Source organism: Mobula hypostoma, chromosome 8 (genome assembly GCF_963921235.1).
Source record: "Mobula hypostoma chromosome 8, sMobHyp1.1, whole genome shotgun sequence".
NCBI classification, from domain to species: Eukaryota; Metazoa; Chordata; class Chondrichthyes; order Myliobatiformes; family Myliobatidae; genus Mobula; species Mobula hypostoma.
This window is the reverse complement of record NC_086104.1, coordinates 3,673,456-3,697,362: the sequence shown is the minus strand read 5'-3', so window position 1 is coordinate 3,697,362 and position 23,907 is coordinate 3,673,456. Positions and strand designations below refer to the sequence as shown.

The 23,907-nt window shown below is 44.9% G+C and overlaps 1 protein-coding gene and 1 long non-coding RNA gene across 3 annotated transcripts in view; one reads left to right on the top strand and one right to left on the bottom strand.

The window, feature by feature from the left end:
• LOC134350340 (uncharacterized) overlaps positions 1-5,925 on the bottom strand; it is a 32,756-nt gene extending 26,831 nt beyond the window's left edge. For both annotated transcript variants that reach the window (XM_063055405.1, XM_063055404.1), the window contains exon 1: positions 5,641-5,925. In XM_063055405.1, coding sequence (XP_062911475.1) covers positions 5,641-5,692 — 52 coding nt within the window. In that variant the 5' untranslated portion in view covers positions 5,693-5,925. The remainder of the gene's footprint in view (positions 1-5,640) is intronic.
• Positions 1-22,413, top strand: part of LOC134350342 (uncharacterized) — a 53,406-nt gene extending 30,993 nt beyond the window's left edge. The window contains exons 5-6 of the long non-coding RNA XR_010018874.1: positions 20,472-20,633; positions 22,051-22,413. This is a non-coding gene — a long non-coding RNA (uncharacterized LOC134350342). The remainder of the gene's footprint in view (positions 1-20,471; positions 20,634-22,050) is intronic.
• Positions 22,414-23,907: the final 1,494 nt, after the last annotated feature.

The window sequence follows — 23,907 nt, the reverse complement described above, 5'->3', positions numbered from 1 at the left end:
GAAGATTATAAGGCTAGCAAGAAGGAGCTTAAGAATGAAATTAGGAGAGCCAGAAGGGGCCATGAGAAGGCTTTGATGGACAGGATTAAGGCAAACCCCAAGGCATTCTACAAGTATGTGAAGAGCAAGAGGATAAGACGTGAGAGAATAGGACCAATCAATTGTGACAGTGGAAAAGTGTGTATTGAACCAGAGGGAATAGCAGAGGTACTTAATGCATAGCTTGCTTCGGTATTTATTACGAAAAAGGATCTTGGCAATTGTAGGGATGACTTACAGTAGACTGAAAAGCTTGAGCATGTAGATATTAAGAAAGAGGATGTGCTGCAAAATTTGGAAAGCATCAAGTTGGATAAGTCGCCGGGGCCAGACGAGATGTACCCCAGGCTACTGTGGGAGGCGAGGGAGGAGATTGCTGAGCCTCTTGCGATGACCTTTGTATCATCAATGGGGACGGGAGAGATTCTGGAGGATTGGAGGATTGCGGATTTTGTTTCCTTATTCAAGAAAGGGAGTAGGGATAGCCCAGGAAATTATAGACCAGTGAGTCTTACCTCAGTGGTTGGTAAGTTGATGGAGAAGATCTGGAAAGGCAGGATTTATGAATATTTGGAAGGGATAATATGATTAGGAATAGTTATCATGGTTCTGTCAAAGGCAGGTCGTGCCTGATGAGCCTGATTGGATTTTTTGAGGATGTGAGTAAACACATTGATGAAGGTAAAGCAGTAGATGTACTGTATATGGATTTCAGCAGGCATTTGATAAGGTACCCCATGCATTGAGAAAGTAAGAAGGCATGGGATCCAAGAGGACATTGCTTTGTGGATCCAGAACTGGCTTGCCCACAGAAGGCAAAGAGTGGTTGTGGACGGGTCATATTCTGCATGGAGGTCAGTGACCAGTGGTGTGCCTCAGGGATCTGTTCTGGGACCCCTACTCTTCGTGATTTTTATAAATGACCTGGATGAAGAAGTGGAGGGATGGGTTAGCAAATTTGCTGATGACACAAAGTTTGGGGGTGTTTTGAATAGTGTGGAGGGCTGTCAGAGGTTACAGTGGGACATTGATGGGATACAGAACTGGGCTGAGAAGTGGCAGATGGAGTTCAATCCAGATAAGTGTGAAGTGGTTCATTTCAGTCATGACCTCCCACACACAATGAGGACATGAGAGGGCACAGTTCTAAGGTGCACGAGAGAACACAGTTTTACGGTGCTTGGAAGTAGGTACAGAGGAGATATCAGGGGTAAGTTTTTTACGCAGAGAGTGGTGAGTACATGGAATGGGCTGCCGGCGATGGTGATGGAGGTGGATATGATATTGTGTTTTAAGAGACACTTCATGGAGACTAGATGGAATACTCCTTGAGCCTCGTGGGAAATGGTGTTGTCTAACACTCTGGTAATTGTGCTCCGTATACCCAGCATGAAATCACCAACTTATGAAGTCAAAGTCAAATTTATCATCAAACGCACAATCCGTGTGTGCACAGGGGCAATGACAAATTACTTATAGCAGCATCACAGGTACAGAGCATCAGATAAACAGCATTCACAAAAAACACGAACATAAATACACAGTTTTTGCAAGAAAACACAATTGTAACTAAACCAGTCTATTTCAGTGAAAAGTGCTGAAAGTAGTCATAGAGTTAGAAAGTAGAATAGAACATAGAAATCTACAGCACATTACAGGCCCTTTGGCCCACAATGTTGTACCGACCATGTAACCTACTCTAGAGACTGCCTAGAATTTCCCTACCGCATCGCCCTCTATTTTTCTAAGCTCCATGTACCTAAGAGTCTCTTAAAAAACCCTATCATATCCGCCTGCTCCACCACCACCGGCAGTGCATTCCACGCACCCATCACTCTCTGTGTGGAAAACTTATTGCTGACATTCCCTCTGTACCTACTTCCAAGCACCTTAAAACTGTTCCCCTCATGCTGGCCATTTCAGCCCTGGGAGAAGCCTCTGACTATCCACACAATCAATGCCTCTCAACATCTTGTACACCTCTATCAGGTCACCTCTCATCCTCCGTCGCTCCAAGGAGAAAAGGCCAAGTTCACTCAACCTATTCTCATAAGACATGCTCCCCAATCCAGGCAATATCCTTGTAAATCTCCTCTGCACTCTCTCTATAACATCAACAGCCTTTCTGGAGTGGGGTGACCAGAATGTCTAAACTGTCCTGATTAGAGTTGGAGGGAAGTAGTTAGTCTGTAATTAATTATTACTGGAAATCACTTACAGCGCAAGGGGAACCAGCACACTGGACCACAGTTATACCACCATCAAGGACGCTTACCGTGCTATGCCATACCCAGACTTCGGAAAGTCTGATCACCTGGCTGTACTTTTACTCCCCGAGTGTAGGCAGAGACTGAACTGCAGTACCAGTCGTGAAGACCAGGAAGGTATGGACAAGGGAGGCACAGGAGGGCATTCAGACTATTTTGGATCGGTGGACTGGATTGTGTTCTGGGATTCATCTTTGGGTCTGAATGTGTACATCACAGCGGTTACTGACTTCATTAAAACCTATGTGGATGAGTGTATGCCTACAAGAACAAAATCAAAAGCCGTGAATGAAACAGGAGGTTCATAGTTTGCCGAGGGCTAGATTGGTGGTATGCAAGTCTGCACAACAAAACCAGGTACGACTTGCGGAGGGCTATTTCAAGTGCTAAGGAACAATTCTGAATGAGACTGGAAGTAAAATTGGATGCACGTCAACTCTGGCAGGGTTTAAAGACCATTACTTCCAGCAAAGCGAAACGTAACACCGTGAATGGCAGTGATGCCATCTTTCAGTTTGCTGATGATACAACCATCGTTGGCAGAATTTCAGACAGCGACGAGGGGGCATGCAGGGGTGAGATATATCTGCTGCTTGAGTGGTGTTGAAGCAACAACCTTGCATTCAACGTTAGTACGACCAAAGACCTGGTTGTGGTCTCCAGATAGGGTAAGATGAAAGAACACACACCAGTCCTCATAGATGGATCAGAAATGAAGAGAGTGCAAAATTTTACATTAAAGTTGCTGGTGAACGCAGCAGGCCAGGCAGCATCTCTAGGAAGAGGTACAGTCGACGTTTCAGGCCGAGACCCTTCGTGGACATTTCAGGCCGAGACCCTTCGTGACGTTTCAGGCCGAGACCCTTCGCTGTTGCTTGAATTTCCAGCATCTGCAGTATTCCTGTTGTTTGCAAAATTTTACGTTCTTTGATGTCAATATCTCTGAGGATCTAACCTGGGCACAATATATCAATACAGTTACAAAGAAACTACAGAAACCATAGAAACTACAGCACAGAAACAGGCCTTTTGGCCCTTCTTGGCTGTGCCAAACCATTTTCTGCCTAGTCCCACTGACCTGCACACGGACCATATCCCTCCATACACCTCCCATCCATGTATCTGTCCAATTTATTCTTAATTGTTAAAAAAGAACCCACATTTACCACCTCATCTGACAGCTCATTCCATACTCCCACCACTCGCTGTGTGAAGAAGCCCCCCCCTAATGTTCTCTTTAAACTTTTCCCCCTTCACCCTTAACCCATGTCCTCTGGTTTTTTTTCTCCCCTTGCCTCAGTGGAAAAAGCCTGCTTGCATTCACTCTATCTATACCCATCATAATTTTATATACCTCTATCAAATCTCCCCTCATTCTTCTACGCTCCAGGGAATAAAGTCCTAACCTATTCAACCTTTCTCTGTAACTGAGTTTCTCAAGTCCCGGCAACATCCTTGTAAACCTTCTCTGCACTCTTTCAACCTTATTTATATCCTTCCTGTAATTTGGTGACCAAAGCTGAACACAATACTCCAGATTCGGCCTCACCAATGCCTTATACAATCTCATCATAACATTCCAGCTCTTATACTCAATACTTTGATTAATAAAGGCCAATGTACCAAAAGCTCTCTTTACGACCCTATCTACTTGTGACGACACTTTTAGGGAATTTTGTATCTGTATTCCCAGATCCCTCTGTTCTACTGCACTCCTCAGTGCCTTACCATTAACCCTGTATGTTCTACCTTGGTTTGTCCTTCCAACGTGCAATACCTCACACTTGTCTGTATTAAACTCCATCTGCCATTTTTCAGCCCAGTTTTCCAGCTGGTCCAAGTCCCTCTGCAGGCTCTGAAAACCTTCCTCAGTGTCTACTACACCTCCAGTCTTTGTATCATCAGCAAATTTGCTGATCCAATTTACCACATTATCATCCAGATCATTGATATAGATGACAAATAACAATGGACCCAGCACTGATCCCTGTGGCACACCACTAGTCACAGGCCTCCACTCAGAGAAGCAATTCTCTACCACCACTCTTTGGCTTCTTCCATCGAGCCAATGTCTAATCCAATTTACCACCTTTCCATGTATACCTAGCGACTGAATTTTCCTAACTAACCTCCCATGCGGGACCTTGTCAAAGGTCTTACTGAAATCCATGTAGACAATATCCACTGCCTTCCCTTCATCCACTTTCCTGGTAACCTCCTCGAAAAACTCCAACAGATTGGTCAAACATGACCTACTACGCACAAAGCCATGTTGACTCTCCCTAATAAGTCCCTGTCTATCCAAATGCTTGTAGATTCTGTCTCTTAGTACTCCCTCCAATAACTTACCTACTACCGACGTTAAACTCACCAGCCTATAATTTCCCAGATTACTTTTCGATCCTTTTTTAAACAACGGAACAACATGAGCCACTCTCCAATCCTCCGGCACCTCACCCGTAGACAGCGACATTTTAAATATTTCTGCCAGGGCCCCCGCAATTTCAACACTAGTCTCCTTCAAGGTCCGAGGGAACACTCTGTCAGGTCCCGGGGATTTATCCACTTTAATTTTCCTCAAGACAGCAAGCACCTCCTCCTTTTCGATCTGTACAGTTTCCATGATCTCACTACTTGATTCCCTCAATTCCATAGACTTCATTCCAGTTTCCTTAGTAAATACAGACGCAAAAAACCTATTTAAGATCTCCCCCATTTCCTTTGGTTCTGCACATAGCCGACCACTCTGATCTTCAAGAGGATCAATTTTATCCCTTACAATCCTTTTGCTCTTAACATACTTGTAAAAGCACTTTGGATTATCCTTTACTTTGACTGCCAAGGCAACCTCATGTCTTCTTTTAGCCCTCCTGATTACTTTCTTAAGTATTTTCTTGCACTTCTTATACCCCTCAAGCACCTGATTTACTCCCTGTTTCCTATACATTTCATACAACTCCCTCTTTTTCTTTATCAGAGTTGCAATATCCCTTGAGAACCAAGGTTCCTTATTCCTATTCAATTTGCCTTTAATCCTGACAGGAACATACAAACTCTGCACTCTCAAAATTTCCTCTTTGAAGGTTTCCCACCTACCAATCAAGAAGGCAAAACAGCAGCTATATTTCATTTGGACAAGAGAATCTGCAGATGCTGGATATCCAAGCAACACACACAAAATGCTGGAGGATTTCAGCAGCCAGGCAGTAGCTATGGAGAAGAGTAAACAGTTGACATTTTGGGGCAAGATCCTTCATGAGGAGTTTGAGAAGATTTGGAATGTTACTCACAGAAGCACACAGATCCACATGGACAGAAACACACTGTAACTTACCCACAGAAATACACAGGAAAAGGGTCACTGCAGGAAGGCTTCTGTTCCTCATGTCAACAGAGTTGTGCTCGCTCCCGTTTACAGGATGTGCAGAAAACTTACTGTAACAATGTACTCAGCTCTCTGGACTTCCTTCTTGCAGCAGTAATTTTCCACACAGAAACAAGAAGCAGAGGGGGTAGTGCCTCTGGCTCCCCTTTCCTATAGTAAAAGACTTCTCAAGCTGAGTGGCTTGTTTCCTGGAAAGTTTGCTTTAATCCCCAGCTGCCTCAGCCACAGAGGGAAGAACTCAGCAGAGTTTAAAACTTGTTCTGCAGGGAAGAAAAGGTGGCAGTCTCCATCAGAGAGGCCATTTTGAGAGTGGTTTTATCTGACATTGAAATGTGAAATTTGAGGTGAAGCTGAGAACAATAAACAATTGACAGAGGAAGTCAGTACAATGAGCAGCATCTGTGAGAGGAAGTGTCAGAGACCTGACCACTCCAAACTAGCAAAGGAAAGTCACAGCAGTTAGTTCTCTGGCACTGAATCTGATTCTACAATTCAGAAAGGAAGGGAGAAGAGGTGAGCTGTGAGATAGGGGATTCATAAGTTAGGGGAACGGACAGGAGGTTCAGTGGACGAGAACAACGTTCCTGGATGATAGACAATAGACAATCAACAATAGGTGCAGGAGTAGGCCATTCAGCCCTTCAAGCCAGCACCGCCATTCACTGTGATCATGGCTGATCATCCACAATCATCACCCTTTTCCTGCCTTCTCCCCATATCCCTTCACTCCGCTATCTTTAAGAGCTCTATCTAACTCTTTCTGGAAAGCATCCAGAGAATTGGCCTCCACTGCCTTCTGAGGCAGAGCATTCCACAGATCCACAACTCTCTAGGTGAAAAAGTTTTTCCTCAACTCCATTCTAAATGGCCTACCCCTTATTCTTAAATTGTGGCCTCTGGTTCTGGATTCCCCCAACATCGGGAGCATGTTTCCCGCCTCTAGCATGTCCAATCCCTTAATAATCTTATACGCTTCAATCAGATCCCCTCTCATCCTTCTAAATTCCAGTGTATACAAGCCCAGTTGCTCCAGTCTTTCAGCATATGACAATCCCACCAGCCCGGGAATTAACCTCGTGAACGTCCGCTGCACTCCTTCAATAGCAAGAATGTCCTTCCTCAAATTTGGAGACCAAAACTGTACACAATACCCCAGGTGTGGTCTCACCAGTGCCCTGTACAACTGCAGAAGGACTTCTTTGCTCCTATACTCAACTCCCCCTGTTATGAAGGCCACATGCCATTAGCTTTCTTCACTGCCTGCTGTACCTGCATGCTTACTTTCAGTGACTGATGAACAAGGACACCTAGATCTCGTTGTGCTTCCCCTTTTCCTAACTTGACACCATTCAGATGGTAATCTGCCATCCTGTTCTTGCCACCAAAGTGGATAACCTCACATTTATCCACATTAAACTGCATCTGCCATGCATCTGCCACTCACCCAACCTGTCCAAGTCATCCTGCATTATCTCAACATCCTCCGCACATTTCACACTGCCACCCAGCTTTGGGTTATTTGCAAATCTGCTAATGTTACTTTTAATCCCTTCATCTAAATCATTAATGTATATTGTAAATAGATGCGGTCCCAGCACTGAGACTTGCGGTACCCCACTAGTCACCACCTGCCATTCTGAAAGGGACCCGTTAATCCCTACTCTTTGTTTCCTGTCTGCCAACCAATTTACGATCCATGTCAGTACCCTACCCCCAATACCATGTGCTCTAATTTTGCCCACTAATCTCCTATGTGGGACAATATCAAAGTCTTTCTGAAAGTCCAGGTACACTATATCCACTGGCTCTCCCTTGCCCACTTTCATAGTTACATCCTCAAAAAATTCCAGAAGATTAGTCAAGCATGATTTCCCCTTCGTAAATCCATGCTGACTCGGACCAATCCAGTTACTGCTATCCAAATATGCCGCTATTTCATCCTTTATAATTGACTCCAGCATCTTCCCCACCACTGATGTCAGGCTAAATGGTCTATAATTCCCTGTTTTCTCTCTCCCTCCTTTCTTAAAAAGTGGGATAACATTAGCTACCCTCCAGTCCTCAGGAACTGATCCTGAATCTATAGAACATTGGAAAATAATTACCAATGAGTCCATGATTTCCAGAGTCACCTCCTTAAGTACCCTGGGGTGCAGATCATTAGGCCCTGGGGATTTATCAGCCTTCAGTCCCATCAGTCTATCCAACACCATTTTCTGTCTAATGTGAATCTCCTTCAGTTCCTCCGTTACCCTAGGTCCTCCGGCCACTATTACATCTGGGAGATTGTTAGTGTCTTCCCAAGTGAAGACAGATCCAAAGTACCTGTTCAAAGCACATGAGATATATTACTTCCCAGGTGCCAGGGTCTGGGACATCTTGGATCAAGTCCTCAGCATTGTTAAGTGGGGGTGAACAGTCAAAATTCATGGTCTATGTGGGTACAAATGACATAGGCAGAAAGAGTGATGAAGTTCTGCAATTCAAGGAATTAGGTACTATGTTAAAGGGCAGGACCCCCAGGGTTATGATCTCAGGATTGCTGCCAATTCCTCGTACTAGTGAGGTCAGATCTAGGAAGATTATACAGTTTAACACATGGCTTGGTGTAGAAAAGACCGCATAAGACTTTTGGATCATTGGGCTCTCTTCCAGGAAAGGTGGGACCTGTACACAAGAGTAGAGACCTGGTGTGGTAGAACCAACCATGGTCGGTGTTACACAATGAATGGTAGGGCACTGAGGAGTGTGGTAGAAAAAAGGGATCTGGGAATACAGGAGCATAATTCATTGAAATTGGTGTCACAGGTAGATAGGGTCATAAAGAAAGCTTTTGCAACATTGGCCTTCATTAATCAAAGTATTAAGTACAGAAGATAAGCCTACAAGAGGAGAGGCTGTACTAGATCTGGTATTGGGAAATGAACCTGGTCAGGTGTCAGCTCTCTCAGTGGGAGAGCATTGTGGAGATAGTGATCACAATTCTATCTCCTTTAGCATTGGAGAGCGATAGGAGCAGACAAGTTAGGAAAGCGTTTAATTGGAGGAAGGGGAAATATCAGGCTATCAGGCAGGAATTTGGAAGCATAAATTGGAAACAGATGTTCTCAGGGAAACGTATGGAAGTAATTTGGTAAATGTTAGGGGATATTTGCATTGAGTTCTGCATAAGCAGGTTCCAGTGAGACAGGGAAAAGATGGTATGGTACAGGAACTGTGGTGTACAAAGGCTGTTGTAAATCTCGTCAGTTAGATCTAAACAAAATCCAGATGTGGACGGATAAATGGCAGATGAAATTTAATGTAAGTAAATATAAAATATTACAAACATGAGAAAATCTGCAGATGCTGGAAATCTCAGCAACACATTCAAAATGCTGGAGGAACTCAGTAGGCCAGGCTGCATCTATGGAAAAAAGTACAGTAAAAAAAAGACTACTTTTTTCAACAGAAGCTGCTTATCCTTGTAAAATATTGCAAGTAGGAGGTACAAATATTAGATATAAATATACAAAGGGGGTCTTGAGTTAGATACTATATGAGTTGAGTTAGACTATATGAGAAGGATTTGGGTGTCCTTGTAGACTCATCACTATCAGCATCTTGTCAATGCACAGAAGCGATCAGGAGGGCTAACATAGTTTCTTCGGCAGTTGAACTGGGCACGACTGCCCAAGTACGTGTAAGTCGGACCATGAGGCAGCGGGAGTGCTTAAAATAGAGCAGTTTAACAGAGCGGGCGACGGAGTAGAGGGAGACAGAGTAGGAAGGCTTTGGCTCCTGAGGCTTCGGTGAGCAGAGGCTGAGGAAGAGCTTCACTCCAAGTGAGGTAAGGCCGGGTAAGTTCCTTTAATAAATCTAATTACCTTAAGAGTAGGTAATGGAGGCAGCAGTTAGGGCAGCTGAGTGCTCCGTTTGCAGGATGTGGGCAGTCAGGGCGAGCACAATCGTCCCTGATGACTACACCTGCGAAAGGTGCATCCAGCTGCAGCTCCTGACAAACCAAGTTAGGGAACTGGAGCTGGAGCCGGATGAACTTTGGATCATTCGGGAAACAGAGGCAGAAATAAACAGGAGTTACAAGGAGATAGTCATACCTAAGAGTCAGGAGACAGGTAGCTGGGTGACTGTCAGGAGATGGAAGGGGAATAGACAGAATGAGCAGAGCACCCCTGTGGCCGTTTCCACAATAATAACTACATCGTTTTGGATACTGTTGATGGGGACAACCAACCAGGGACAAGTTGTAGTGGTTGTGTCTCTGGCACCGTGACTGGACCCTCAGCTCAGAAGGGAAGGAGGGAAAAGAGGAGAGCAGTAGTTATAGGAGATTTGATAATTAGGGGACAGATAAGAGGTTCTGTGGGAGAGATCGAGAATCCCGGATGGTCTGTTGCCTCCCTGGTGCCAGAGTCCGCGATATCTCGCATCGAGTTCTCAGTATTCTCAAGAGGGAGGGTGAGCAGCCAGATGTCATGGCCCATGTAGGGACCAATGACATGGCTAGGAAGAAGGAGGAGGTCCTGCAAAGAGAATTTAGGGAGTTAGGTGCAAAGATGAAGGATAGGACTTCCAGGGTTGCAATCTCAGGATTGCTACCCGTGCCACGTGCTAGTGAGGCTAGAAATAGGAAGATAATGCAGCTAAGTACGTGGCTAAGGAGTTGGTGCAGGAGGGAGGGCTTCATGTTTCTGGACAATTGGACTTTGTTCCAGGGAAGGTGGGACCTGTTCCGATGGGATGGGTTGCACCTGTACCGGAGGGTGACTAACATCTTTGCGGGAAGGTTTGCCAGTGCTGCTCCGGGAGGTTTAAACTAGATTTGAAGGGGACGGGAACAAGAGTGTTAGAGCAGATAGTGAGGTGGAGGAGGAAAAAGGTCATGCGAGAACTGCAAGTATAGTGCATGGAGTAAAGCCAGATCTAACATATAGAGAGGCTTTGAGGAAAGAGAAGCAGAATAAAGGGTGTAAAGGTAGTAAGGCAGAAGGGCTGAAGTGCGTGTACTTCAATGCAAGAAGCATTAGGAACAAAGGTGATGAACTGAGAGCTTGGATACATACATGGAATTATGATATAGTGGCCATTACAGAGACTTGGCTGGCACCAGGGCAGGAATGGATTCTCAATATTCCTGGATTTCGGTGCTTTAAAAAGGATAGAGATGGGGAAAAAAGGGGAAAAGGGGTGGCATTACTGGTCAGGGATACTATTACAGCTACAGAAAGGGTGGGTAATGTAGCAGGATCCTATTTTGAGTCAGCATGGGTGGAAGTCAGGAACAGGAAGGGAGCAGTTACTCTACTGGGGGTATTCTATAGGTCCCTTGGTAGCAGCAGAGATACCGAGGAGCAGATTCGGAGGCAGATTTTGGAAAGGTGCAAAAATAACGGGGTTGTTCTCGTGGGTGACTTTAACTTCCCTAATATTGATTGGTACCTGATTAGTTCCAATGGTTTAGACGGGGCAGAGTTTGTTAAGTGTGTCCAGGATGGATTCCTGTCACAGTATGTTGACAGGCCGACTGGGGGAATGCCATACTAGATCGAGTATTAGGTAACAAACCAGGTCAGGTCACAGATCTCTCAGTGAGTGAGCAGCTGGGGGGACAGTGACCACCGCTCCTTCGCCTTTAACATTATCATGGAAAAGGATAGAATCAGAGAGGACAGAAAAATTTTTAATTGGGGAAGGGCAAATTATGAGGCTACAAGGCTAGAACTTGCGGGTGTGAATTGGGATGAAGTTTTTGCAAGGGAAATGTACTATGGACATGTGGTCGATGTTTAGGGATCTCTTGCAGGATGTTAGGGATAAATTTGTCCCGGTGAGGAAGATAAAGAATGGTAGGGTGAAGGAACATGGGTGACAAGTGAGGTGGAGAATCTAGTCAGGTGGAAGAAGGCAGCATACATGAGGTTTAGGAAGCAAGGATCAGATGGGTCTATTGAGGAATATAGGGTAGCAAGAAAGGAGCTTAAGAAGGGACTGAGAAGGGCAAGAAGGGGGCATGAGAAGGCCTTGGCGAGTAGGGTAAAGGAAAACCCCAAAGCATTCTTCAATTATGTGAAGAAAAAAAGGATGACAGGAGTGAAGGTAGGACCGATTAGAGATAAAGGTAGGAATATGTGCCTGGAGGCTGTGGAAGTGAGTGAGGTCCTCAATGAATACTTCTCTTCGGTATTCACCAAAGAGAGGGAACTTGATGGTGAGGACAATACGAGTGAGGCAGGGTTTGAGGGTCGGCACAACATTGTGGGCCGAAGGGCCTCTACTGTGCTGTACTATTCTATTCAGTTCTATTCTTTTCTACTTTTAGCCTAAATAGACATTGAAGGAGAGGAGACGTGATCAAAGTGTTCAATAATCATTAAGGGTATCAGTAGGGTGGATGCCAGCAGCTACTTCAAAATTAATCCATCATCAAGGGCACAGGGTCATAGGTGGAGGCTTCTTAAAGGGAGATTTCAGACTAACATCAGGATGCATTTCTTTACACAGTGGTTGTGGACACATGGAACAAACTATCTAGTTGTGTATTTGAGGGTATTACCTTAGAGACTTTCAAATCTAAATTTGATAATTATTTCAATACATTATGTGATAGGAATTTGGCAAGCTTTGTTGGGCCAAATGGCTTGTTCTTGCCAAAAACTTTCTCATATTCCCATTGTTTCACTCCTGCCAATCAGCCACTGCTTTATCCATGCTTGTATCTTTCCTGTAGTTCCATGGGCTCTTAACTTGTTAAGCAACCTCATGTGTGGCACCTTGTCAAAGGCCTTCTGAAACTCCAAGTGAACAACATCAACCAATTCTTCTTTGTCTATCCTGCTTGTTACTTCTTCAAAGAATTCCAGATTTGTCAAGCAAGATCTTCCTTTAAGGAAACCGTGCTGACAACAGCCTATTTAATCATGTGCCTCCAACTATCTTGAAGCCACATCCTTGAGAGGAGAGGCGCAGAATAAATGAGAGACAGGGAATGGCTAAACAGGATACTGTGCTAATTAGTGGGCTGAGGTGGGATGTAAGATAATGCCACGGAGGGATGTGAGCAGGATGTGGAGCTGGTGGAGACTGTCAGGTGAATGATAGATGAAGGCAGACAGAAAGAGAGCCTGGTGCAGGGAGGGGATTGTGAAGATGGGAGACAGCTGCTGGAGCGAGGTGACTGGGGAGGGAGTTGGCAGTTCCCCAATGCATCGAAGACAATATCACAGCTATACTCACGGGGACAGAATGGACGGCTCATCCCCTGTGTAGAACTGAAAAATGTGAAAGGTCCAATCACCGTGATGGGATTTTACTACATGGGAGTATGTGATGGGAGGATGCCCACAGGTTTGTATGGGGTGACATATATATACTCTGATAATAAATTTTACTTCAAACTTTGAACTTAAACCTTACATATGTTTCCACATTCTCAATAGCCACTGGAATATTAAGGAACAAGTATACAAATAGATTAGAGAAAGGTTTAGAAATAACAGGATTGCTGTCATGGAAGTCTTCAAATTACCCAGTGTGGACTGAGAGCTCCTTTCTGCAAGAGGGTGAGATGGGGGTCGAATATTTTAGCTGTCTGCAGTGCTGGGGGGTGTTTCCTCAGTTTGTATGTAGATCTCTAACAGGGGGAGAAGCTGTACTGGACCTGGTATTGGATCATGAGCCTGGCTGGGAGACTGACCTCTCAGTGGGTGAACAGTGACCACAACACAAGTTTAACATCGCTATAGGTAAGGATAAATCTGGACCTTGAGGGAGAATATTAAATTGGAGCAGGGCAATGTACAAGAGCATTAAACATAGAACATAGAATAGTACAGCACAGCACAGGCCCTTCAGCCCACAATGTTGTGCCGACCCTCAAACCCTGCCTTCCATATAAGCCCCCACCTTAGATTCCTCCATATACCTGTCTAGTAGTCTCTTAAACTTCACTAGTGTATCTGCCTCCACCACTGAGTCAGGCAGTGCATTCCACGCACCAACCACTCTCTGAGTAAAAAACCTTCCTCTAATATCCCCCTTGAACTTCCCACCCCTTACCTTAAAGCCATGTCCTCTTGTATTGAGCAGTGGTGCCCTGGGGAAGAGGCGCTGGCTGTCCACTCTATCTATTCCTCTTATTATCTTGTACACCTCTATCATGTCTCCTCTCATCCTCCTTCTCTCCAAAGAGTAAAGCCCTAGCAGTAACTAGGGAGAGTTAATTGGGAACAGCTGTTTTTAGGGAAGTTCATATCTAACATGTGGAGTGTGTTTAATGACCAACTGCACAGAGTACAGGACAGGGATGTTCCATAAGGAGGAAGGACAAGGATGGCAAGGTAAGAGAACCTTGGATATTGAAGGAGGTGGTGAATTTAGTCAAGAAAAAGGAAGCATATGTAAAGTTTAAGTTTAAAGTTCAAAGTAAATTTTATTATCAGAGCATATGTATGTCACCATATACAAACCTGAGATTCATTTGCTTCAAGCACACTTAGCAAATCTATAGAATAGAAATTATAATAGATTTGATGAAAGATCAAGTACTGTAGAATGCAGAAGACACAAACTGTAAATGCAAATATAAATATATAGGAATAAATAACGAGAATAAGAAATAACAAGATAAAGTCCTTAACGTGAGAGAACTAGTTGTGGTAACATCTCAATGGATGGACAAGTGAGTGTAGTTTTCCCCTTTTGTTCAAGAGCCTGATGGTTGAGGGATAATAATTGTTTTTGAACCTGGTGGTCCAAGGCCTGACCTTTTTGGATCTTCTACCTGATGGCAGCAAAAAAAAAGAGGGTGGCATAGGTGGTGAGGATCTCTGATGATGGATGCTGTTTTCCTACAACAGCATTTCATCTACAGCAGACGTGCTCATTGGTTGGAAGGGCTTTACCCGTGTTCAAGCACTCAACAATGGATCGGAGTGAACACACCAGGGTTATAACAGACTTTTTAAACAGCTGTAGATGAGTGTGTCCCCACGAAGTAGTCGGAGTCTTCCCCACTCAGAAGTCCTGAATGAACCATGAGATCGAAATTTGCTGAGGGCCAGATCAGAGGCATTTAAGCCTGGAGACCAAGAATGCTACAAGCGGTGCGGGTGTGATCTCCAGTAAACCATCTCACAGGCAAAGTGGAGATTCCAGATCAAACTGGAATCAGCAAAGGATGCTTGACAACTGTGGCAGAGTTTGAATGCTATCACTTCCTACAAAGTTAAATCAAGTGACATAGAGGACAGCAGAGCTTCGCTTCCAGATGAGCTCAACGTCTTCTGTTCTCACTTTGAACATCAGTACATGGAGGACCCATTATATGCCCCGACACCTCCTGATGGTCCTTTGATCTCAGTATTTGAATCTGATGTGCAGGCTGCCTTCAGAAGATGAATCCAAGGCAAACATCGAGACCAATGGGTTAGCTGGCCAAGGACTAAAGGACTATGCCACAAGCTGGCTGGTGCATTTACTAATATCTTTAACCACTCGCTCTGGCTGCATGTGGTACCCACCTGCTTCAGGCAGGCATCAATCATACAGTTGCTCAAGAAAAACATGGAGACATTCTTTAATGACTATCACCAAGTTGCATTTACACCCACAGTGATAAAATGTTTTGGGAGGCTGGTGATAAAAGGTAACAGATCCTGACTGAGAAGCATCTTGGATCTGCTCCAATTTGCCTACCGGAGCAACAAGTCCACAGCAGATGCCAATTTATTTGCATGTCACACAACCCTGGAACATCTGGACAGCAAAGGTGCATACATCAGGATGCTCTTTATCGATTACAGCTCAGGATTTAACCTCATCATCTCCACAGAACTAATCAATAACCTCCAAGACCTTGGCCTCATTACCTTCTTGAAACATGGCTTCGTGTTTCTGGACAATTGTTCCAGGGAAGATGGGACCTATCCTAACAGGACAGGTTGCACCTGAACTGGAGGGGGACAAACATCCTTGTGCGAAGGTTTGCTAGTGCTGCTCTGGGGGATTTAAACGAGATTTGCAGGGGGAGAGGAACCAGAGTGTTAGAGCAGATAGTGAGGTGGAAGAGGATAAAGGTCATGCAAGAACTGCAAGTATAGTGCATGGAGTAAAGCCAGATCTAACATATAGAGAGGAAAGAGAAGCAGAATAAAGGGTGTAAAGGTAGTAAGGCAGAAGGGCTGAAGTGTGTGTACCTCAATGCAAGAAGCATCAGGAACAAAGGTGGTGAACTGAGAGCTTGGATACATGCATGGAATTATGATGTGGTGGTCAATACACAGAACTTGGCTGGCACCAGGGCAGGAATGGATTCTGAATATTCCTGGATTTCAGTGCTTTAAAAGAGATAGATAGGGCGGTAAAGGGGAGGAGGGGTGGCATTACAGGTCAGGGATACTATTACAGCTACAGAAAGGGTGGGTAATGTAGCAGAATCCTCTTTTGAGTCAGTATGGGTGGAAGTCAGGAACAGGAAGGGAACAGTTACTCTACTGGGGGTATTCTATAGGCCCCCTGGTAGCAACAGAGATACAGAGGAGCAGATTGGGAGGCAGATCTTGGAAAGGTGCAGAAATAACACAGTTGTTATCATGGGTGACTTTAACTTCCCTAATATTGATTGACACCTGATTAGTTCCAATGGTTTAGATGGGGCAGAGTTTTTAAAGTGTGTTCAGGATGGATTCCTGTCACAGTATTTGGACAGGCGGACTAGGGGGAATGCCATACTAGATCTAGTATTAGGTAATGAACTGGGTCAGATCACAGATCTCTCAGTGGGTGAGCATCTGGGAGACAGTGACCACTGCTCCCTGGCCTTCAGCATTATCATGGAAAAGGATAGAATCAAAGAGGACAGTAAAATTTTTAATTAGGGAAGGGCAAATTTGAGGCGATAAAGCTAGAAATTGCAGGTGTGAATTGGGATGATGTTCTTGCAGGGAAATGTACTATGGACATGTGGTCGATGTTTAGAGATCTCTTGCAGGATGTTAGGGATAAATTTGTGCCAATGAGGAAGATAAAGGATGGTAGAGAGAAGGAACCATGGCTGACAAGTGAGGTGGAAAATCTAGTCAGGAGGAAGAAGGCAGCATACATGAGGTTTAGGAAGCAAAGATCAGATGGGCCTATTGATGAATGTAGGGTAGCAAGAAAGGAGCTTAAGAAGGGGCTGAGAAGAGCAAGAAGGGGGCATGAGAAGGCCTTGGTGAGTAGGGTAAAGGAAAACCCTAAGGCATTCTTCAATTATGTGAAGAAAAAAAGGATGACAGGAGTGAAGGTAGGACCGATTAAAGATAAAGGTGGGAAGATGTGCCTGGAGGCTGTGGAAGTGAGCGAGGTCCTCAATGAATACTTCTCTTCAGTATTCACCAATGAGAGGGAACTTGATGATGGTGAGGACAATATGAGTGAGGTTGATGTTCTGGAGCATGTTGATATTAATGGAGAGGAGGTGTTGGAGTTATTAAAGTACATTAGGGCGGATAAGTCCCCGGGGCCTGATGGATTATTCCCCACGCTGCTCCATGAGGTGAGGGAAGAGATTGCAGAGCCTCTGGCTAGGATCTTTATGTCCTCGTTGTCCACGGGAATGGTACTGGAGGGTTGGAGGGAGGCGAATGTCGTCCCCTTGTTCAAAAAAGGTAGTAGGGATAATTCAGGTAATTATAGACCAGTGAGCCTTACGTCTGTGGTGGGAAAGCTGTTGGAAAAGATTCTTAGAGATAGGATCTATGGGCCTTTAGAGAATCATGGTCTGATCAAGGACAGTCAGCATGGCTTTGTGAAGGGCAGATCGTGTCTAGCAAGCCTGATAGAGTTCTTTGAGGAGGTGACCTGGCATATAGATGAGGGTAGTGCAGTGGATGTGATCTACATGGATTTTAGTAAGGCATTTGACAAGGTTCCACATGGTAGGCTTGAAAGCCAGAAGGCATGGGATCCAGGGAAGTTTGGCCAGGTGTATTCAGAATTGGCTTGTCTGCAGAAAGCAGAGGGTCATGGTGGAGGGAGTACATTCGGATTGGAGGGTTGTCACTAGTGGTGTCCCATGAGGATCTGTCCTGGGACCTCTACTTTTCATGATTTTTATTAACGACCTGGATGTGGGGGTAGAAGGGTGGGTTGGAAAGTTTGCAGATGACACAAAGGTTGGTGGTGTTGTGGATAGTGTGGAAGATGATCAAAGATTGCAGAGAGACATTGATAGGATGTAGAAGTGGGCTGAGAAGTGGCAGATGGAGTTCAACCCAGAAAAGTGTGATGTGGTCTACTTTGGAAGGACAAACTCCAAGGCAAAGTACAAAGTAAATGGCAGGATACTTGGAAGTGTGGAGGAGCAGAGGTATCTGGGGGTACATGACCACAGATCCCCAAAAGTTGCCTCATAGGTCGATAGGGTAGTTAAGAAAGCTTATGAGGTGTTAGCTTTCATAAGTCAAGGGATAGAGTTTAAGAGTCGCGATGTAACGATGCAGCTCTATAAACTCTGGTTAAGCTACACTTGGAGTACTGTGTCCAGTTCTGGTCACCTCACTATAGGAAGGATGTGGTAAGCATTGGAAAGGGTACAGAGGAGATTTACCAGGATGCTGCCTGATTTAGAGGGTATGCATTATGATCAGAGATTAAGGGAGCTAGGGCTTTACTCTTTGGAGAGAAGGAGGATGAGAGGAGACATGATAGAGGTATACAAGATATTAAGAGGAATAGATAGAGTGGATAGCCAGTGCCTCTTCCCCAGGGAACCACTGCTCAGTACAAGAGGACATGGCTTTAAGGTAAGGGGTGGGAAGTTCAAGGGGGATATTAGAGGAAGGTTTTTTACTGAGAGAGTTGTTGGTGCGTGGAATGCACTGCCTGAGTCAGTGGTGGAGGCAGATACACTAGTGAAGTTTAAGAGACTACTAGACGGGATATGGAGGAATTTAAGGTGGGGGCTTATATAGGAGGCAGGGTTTAAGGGGCAGCACAACATTGTGGGCCGAAGGGCCTGTACTGTGCTGTACTATTCTTTGTTCTTTGTTCTTTTGCAAATGGGTCCTAGATTTCTCCATTTGTCGACCCCACTGAATTTGGATTGGCAAAAACATCTCCTTCACGATCTCCATCAGCAGAGGGGCACCACAGGGCGGTGTGCTTAGCCCTCTGTTCTACTCACTTTACACCTATGACATTGTGGCTAAATACAGCTGCGACACCACATACAAGCTTGCTGATGACATCACTGTTGTGGACCATGCCAAAGATGGTGATGAATCAGCATACAGGAGGAAGATTGAAAACTTCGCTGAGTGGTGTAATAACAACAACCACTCACTCAATGTTAATAAGACCAATGAGCTGATTGTACTTTTTAGGAGAGGGAAACCAGTGCCATCTCTGGTTTAAGATGGCAATGGTGAACCTCAGTAACTTCTGGTTGGTGCCTAATGAAACAAGGATAGCAACTAAGTACTTTGTCAGCCACACTTTTTTTGCAAACAATCATTGCGAGAAATAGTCTGTAACTTCCCCTTGGACTTGGAGGCAAGTTGATGTGGTATAATTGAGGCAGGGCGGTGGTCCCATCACCAAGACTGTGGAAGAGTGTGAATTGTTGGACATGGGCCAAATCGAAGCCATGGGGTCCAGGTCCCAAAGCGTATCGACACGACGGAGATTTACAGGCTGAATCGAGGCAGCAAAATCTGGCGTATCCATGTCATTCGGATGGAGATTTAAGCGCCAGGCCAGGATACTGAGGCCCAAAGTGAACTATGAGCCAGTTTGAATTGCTGCTCCAAAACGCTTTGTGCTGAACTATGGGACTCTCTTTACGGACATCAGTTCAGAAACACTATTTGCTTTTTTTCATGGGAGGATAAAGTGTAGGTTAGGATGTGTGTGTGTGTGTGTGTGTGAGAGAGAGAGAGAGAGAGATTGGGTGAAGGGATTTAGAATGTAAGTCTATTGCACACTCTGGAGCAGAAGGTGGCGGTAATGCACCACTAAGCTGGGTGCCAACCGCCGTAAAACAAGATGGAGAAGAAGAGACAATTTTTTTTCATTGCACATTGGGTGCTAGACAGTCTTTTTTTTTTAATATATGTCGGGTTTGCTTTTGGGTTTCTGGACCTTAAGTCCCAGCAAAGAACTGTGAGAACAGCTGAGAGAACCATAGGGGTCTCTCTACCATCCATCGGGGATATTTATCAGGAACATTGTATACGCCGGGCAGTTATTCTAACCAAAGATCCCACCTATCCATCCAGCATCCTCTTTGACTTTCTACCATCAGGCAGGAGACTACGATGCATAAAAACAAGAATGGTCAGGATGAGGATGAGAAAGAGTATCTTCCCTCAGGCCATTAGGCTTCTGAACTCCCTGCCGCATCGTAGTTAATGTGTCACTGGTTAATCTGTCTGTACCTCACCATATTTAATGTCAATGCATTTTAGTTTGTTTTTCAGGTGTGATTCGTCTGCAGATTTTATCCTTACCTTCATAAGTTATGTGTGCTATGTGTTTAACACCCTGGTCTGGAGAAAGGTTATCTCATTTCTATATCCATTATATACAGTATATACATTATGTAGTTAAATGACAATGAACTTCAGTTGATATGTCTTTGTTTTGTGGGTGCTTGTTAGAAAATGAATCTCAAGGTTGTATAATGGATGCATACTTTGATAATAAATGTACTTCGAACTTTGAGGTCCATGAGCCAGTCCTCATCGGAGGGTCAGAGGTGGAGTGGATTAGTAACTTTAAATTCCTCAGTGTTATCATTTCAGACGACCCGGCCTGGACCCAGCACGTAATTGCATTTGTGAAGAAAGCACGGCTGCACCTCTACCTCCTTAGGAGTCTGTGAAGATCCGGCAAGACATCAAAAACTTTGATAAACTCTACAGATGTGTAGTGGAGAGTGTATGGATTAGCTACATCACAGGCTGGTATGGAAACAGCAATTTCTTTGAAATCAAAATCCTAAAAAATGAAGTGATTTGGTCCAGTAAATCATAAGTTTTGGACCCCTTATCTCAGAAAGGATGTATTGCCATTGGAGAGAGTCCAAAGGAGGTTCACGAGGATGATTCCTGGAATTAAGGGGTATTTGGAGGGGTAGGAGGGTATAGGAGGTATAGGAGGGGTATTTGGTAATTTTGGGCCTGTACTCACTGGAATTTAAAAGAATGTGGGGGATCTCATTGAAACCTACCGAATGCTGAAAGGACTAGATAAGGTGGATACGGAGAGGATGTTTCCTCTGGTGGGGATATTCAGAACAGGAGGGCACAGCCTCAAGATTAAGGGGCGACAATATAGAAGAAAAATAAGGAGGAATTTTTGAGCTGAAGATTGCTGAATCTGTGGAATGCTCTGCCACGGTCTGCGGTGGGTATATTCAAAGTGGAAGTTGATAGATTGCTCGGGTCATCAAGGGATATGGTGAGAGGGCAGGTGTATGGGATTGAATGGGATTCAGAATCAGCCATAATAAAATGGTGGAGCAGACTTTATGGGCTGAATGGCCTACTTCTGTTCCTATATCTTATGGTCTATAGAGTAAGGAGCTATTATCAGAGAGCTTGAGAATTATAAAGAACCTGGATAAGAATTCAAGAAGGGGATGAGGAGAGCCAGGAAGGGAAGGTGGATTAAAGGGAATCCCAAGGCACTCTATACATCGTGTACATACAGTGTGGAGATGGGGAGACTGATACACAGGCAGCAGCTTGCTCTCCATATCGAACTGACCTGGCATGTGTATCATTGACACTACACGAACAGTGCAGACAGTTAGGATGCAACATCCATGGTCGACCCTGGCCAACGGAGGCCTCATGACAATCCCAGAGGGTAGCACGGTCGAGTAGTGGTCAGCGCAATGCTTTACAGTTCCGGCTGTAAGATTGGTTCAAAGGTTCAAAGGTTCAAAGGTCTAATTTAAGGTCAGAGAAATGTATACAATATACATCCAGAAATGCTTTTTCTTCGCAAACATCCACAAAAACAGAGAAGTGCCCCAAAGAATGAACGACAGTTAAATGTGAGAACCTCAAAGTCCAACCCCAGCTTCTCCCTCCCATGCGTAAGTGGCAGTGAGCAACGATCCCCCTCCTCCCACCAGCAAAAAAAAAGCACATCAGTACAATCACCGAGCCCAAGCGTGTGCTGAGCAATAGCAAAGGCACAGAGTAATGTTACCCCAAAGGCTTCGCATTTCATCCGACATTCGACAAACCACAGGCTCTCTCTCTCCCTAATAAGGGAGAAGGAGGTGTCCCTCCATTTTCACAGCAAGCAGGAGATATAGCAACAATCTGCTGGTTTACAATGTTAAAAGTCCATTTCATTGCTTTTTCCGAGGTCTGTGACCGAAGATCGCAAAGACTTTGGATCTTTGGGCCCACAGCGAAAGATTTTCTGGCCTCCCTGATGACACACAAGTCTCCTGCTGTGACACCAACCTTCGACCTGCCCACCTCCAGAGCCCTGAGATCTTAGGCTTCTGAACACGATCGAGACTCTCAGGCCAAACCCTTGGCATGTCGAATAGCAGCCAGTCATGGAACCCCGAGAACATGTCCCACTCCCACAAAGAACTAAAGTCTGCGTGTAACTCCAGCTCAGTGTCTTCAAAAGAACCCTGAAAGGGATAAATAAAGATATTAAAGGTGGAAATGGAGCTGTTTCTAAAGATGCAAACAAAGGAGCTGCCGTTGGGCACCATTATCCCACTTCAGTTCAGTTCCCACCAGTGTCTGTGAGGAGTTTGTACGTTCTCCCCGTGACCGTGTGGCTTTCCTCCCACATACCGAAGATGTACAGTTAGGGTTAGTGAGCTGTGGGTGTGATATGTTGGTGACGGAAACATGGGGACACTTGCCCAGCACAATCCTCGCTGATTTGATTTGATACAATGTATTTCACTGTATGTTTCAATTTACATGTGACAAATAAAGTGAATCATTTTAATCAGAATGTTCAACTCCTCCTCTCCTCACAGAGCCGCCATCCGGGGAACCAGTTCTGTGAAACTTCACTGCACTGTCTCCATAGCAACCATCTCCTTTGTTATGTCAGGACCCCACAGGTCTGCTGTCACCATGGCTGTGTATCGTGGGAAGGTCTCTCATACTCAGATTGCTTGTAATAAAGGCCAACATGTCGTTTGCCTTCCTAAATGTCTGCTACAGGAACAGGTTGTCCTGGAGTGGGGAGATTTAAAGAAGATCTGATGTTTTCCACACAGAGAGTGATGAGGATCATTGAGATTTCCATTCCCTCTATTTGTGACATGGGGCTCTGTGTGAGCTCTACAATGGCATCAGTGACTTTAAATCTAAACACCCCAATGGCACCTTCATTGTCACTGGTGATTTTGACCTGGTGAACCTAGAGACAGTCCTGTCTAAATTCCACCAGCATGTTGATTTTGCTTCCAGAGGTGAAAATACACTAGACCTGGTTTACAGGAACATACACGGTGCCCATAAAGGTGATGGTGAGAAGGCGGAGGAGTGGGACTGTGGGACTAAATGGGAGAATGGATCATCTCATGATAAAATGGTGGAGCAGACTCGATGGGCCGAATGGCCGACTTCTGCTCCTTTGTCTTATGGTCTCTCAGGGAAGCAAGAACTGTGCTTTCCCGCTTCATTAGGAAGGCGAATATGGGAGCATTCTCAGAGAATTTACAACCACTTCTGCGACACCAGAGACAGGAGGCACTTGTGGCAGGGAATTCCGAGGATCACAGACTACAAGACTACCCTGCACATCAGTGACCAGGAGGCTTCACTCCCTGAGAGGCTCAATGGTTTCTACACCCGGTTTGATGCACAGAACGAAGTGCTGGCGAGGAAGGCACCCCTCCCTCCCAGGGAGCAAACACTCCTTCTGGCTGAAGCTGAGGTGAGGAGACCCTGGCCAGAGTCAACCCACACAAAGCTGCAGGGACCAATAATACACCAGATCGGGTTCTGAAAGACTGTGCAGCCCAGCTGGCGGAGGTACTGGCCGATATATTCAACATCTCTCTGGAACAATCTATTGTCCCCTCATTTTTCAGGGTGGCAACCATCATTCCAGTACCAAAGAAAGCAACAGTTATCAGCCTAAATGACTATTGTCCAGTGGCATTAACATCAACCATATGAAATGCTTTGAGCGGCTGGTCATGGAGCACATTAAAACCTTTCCCTTGATAACAAAGCCATCAAT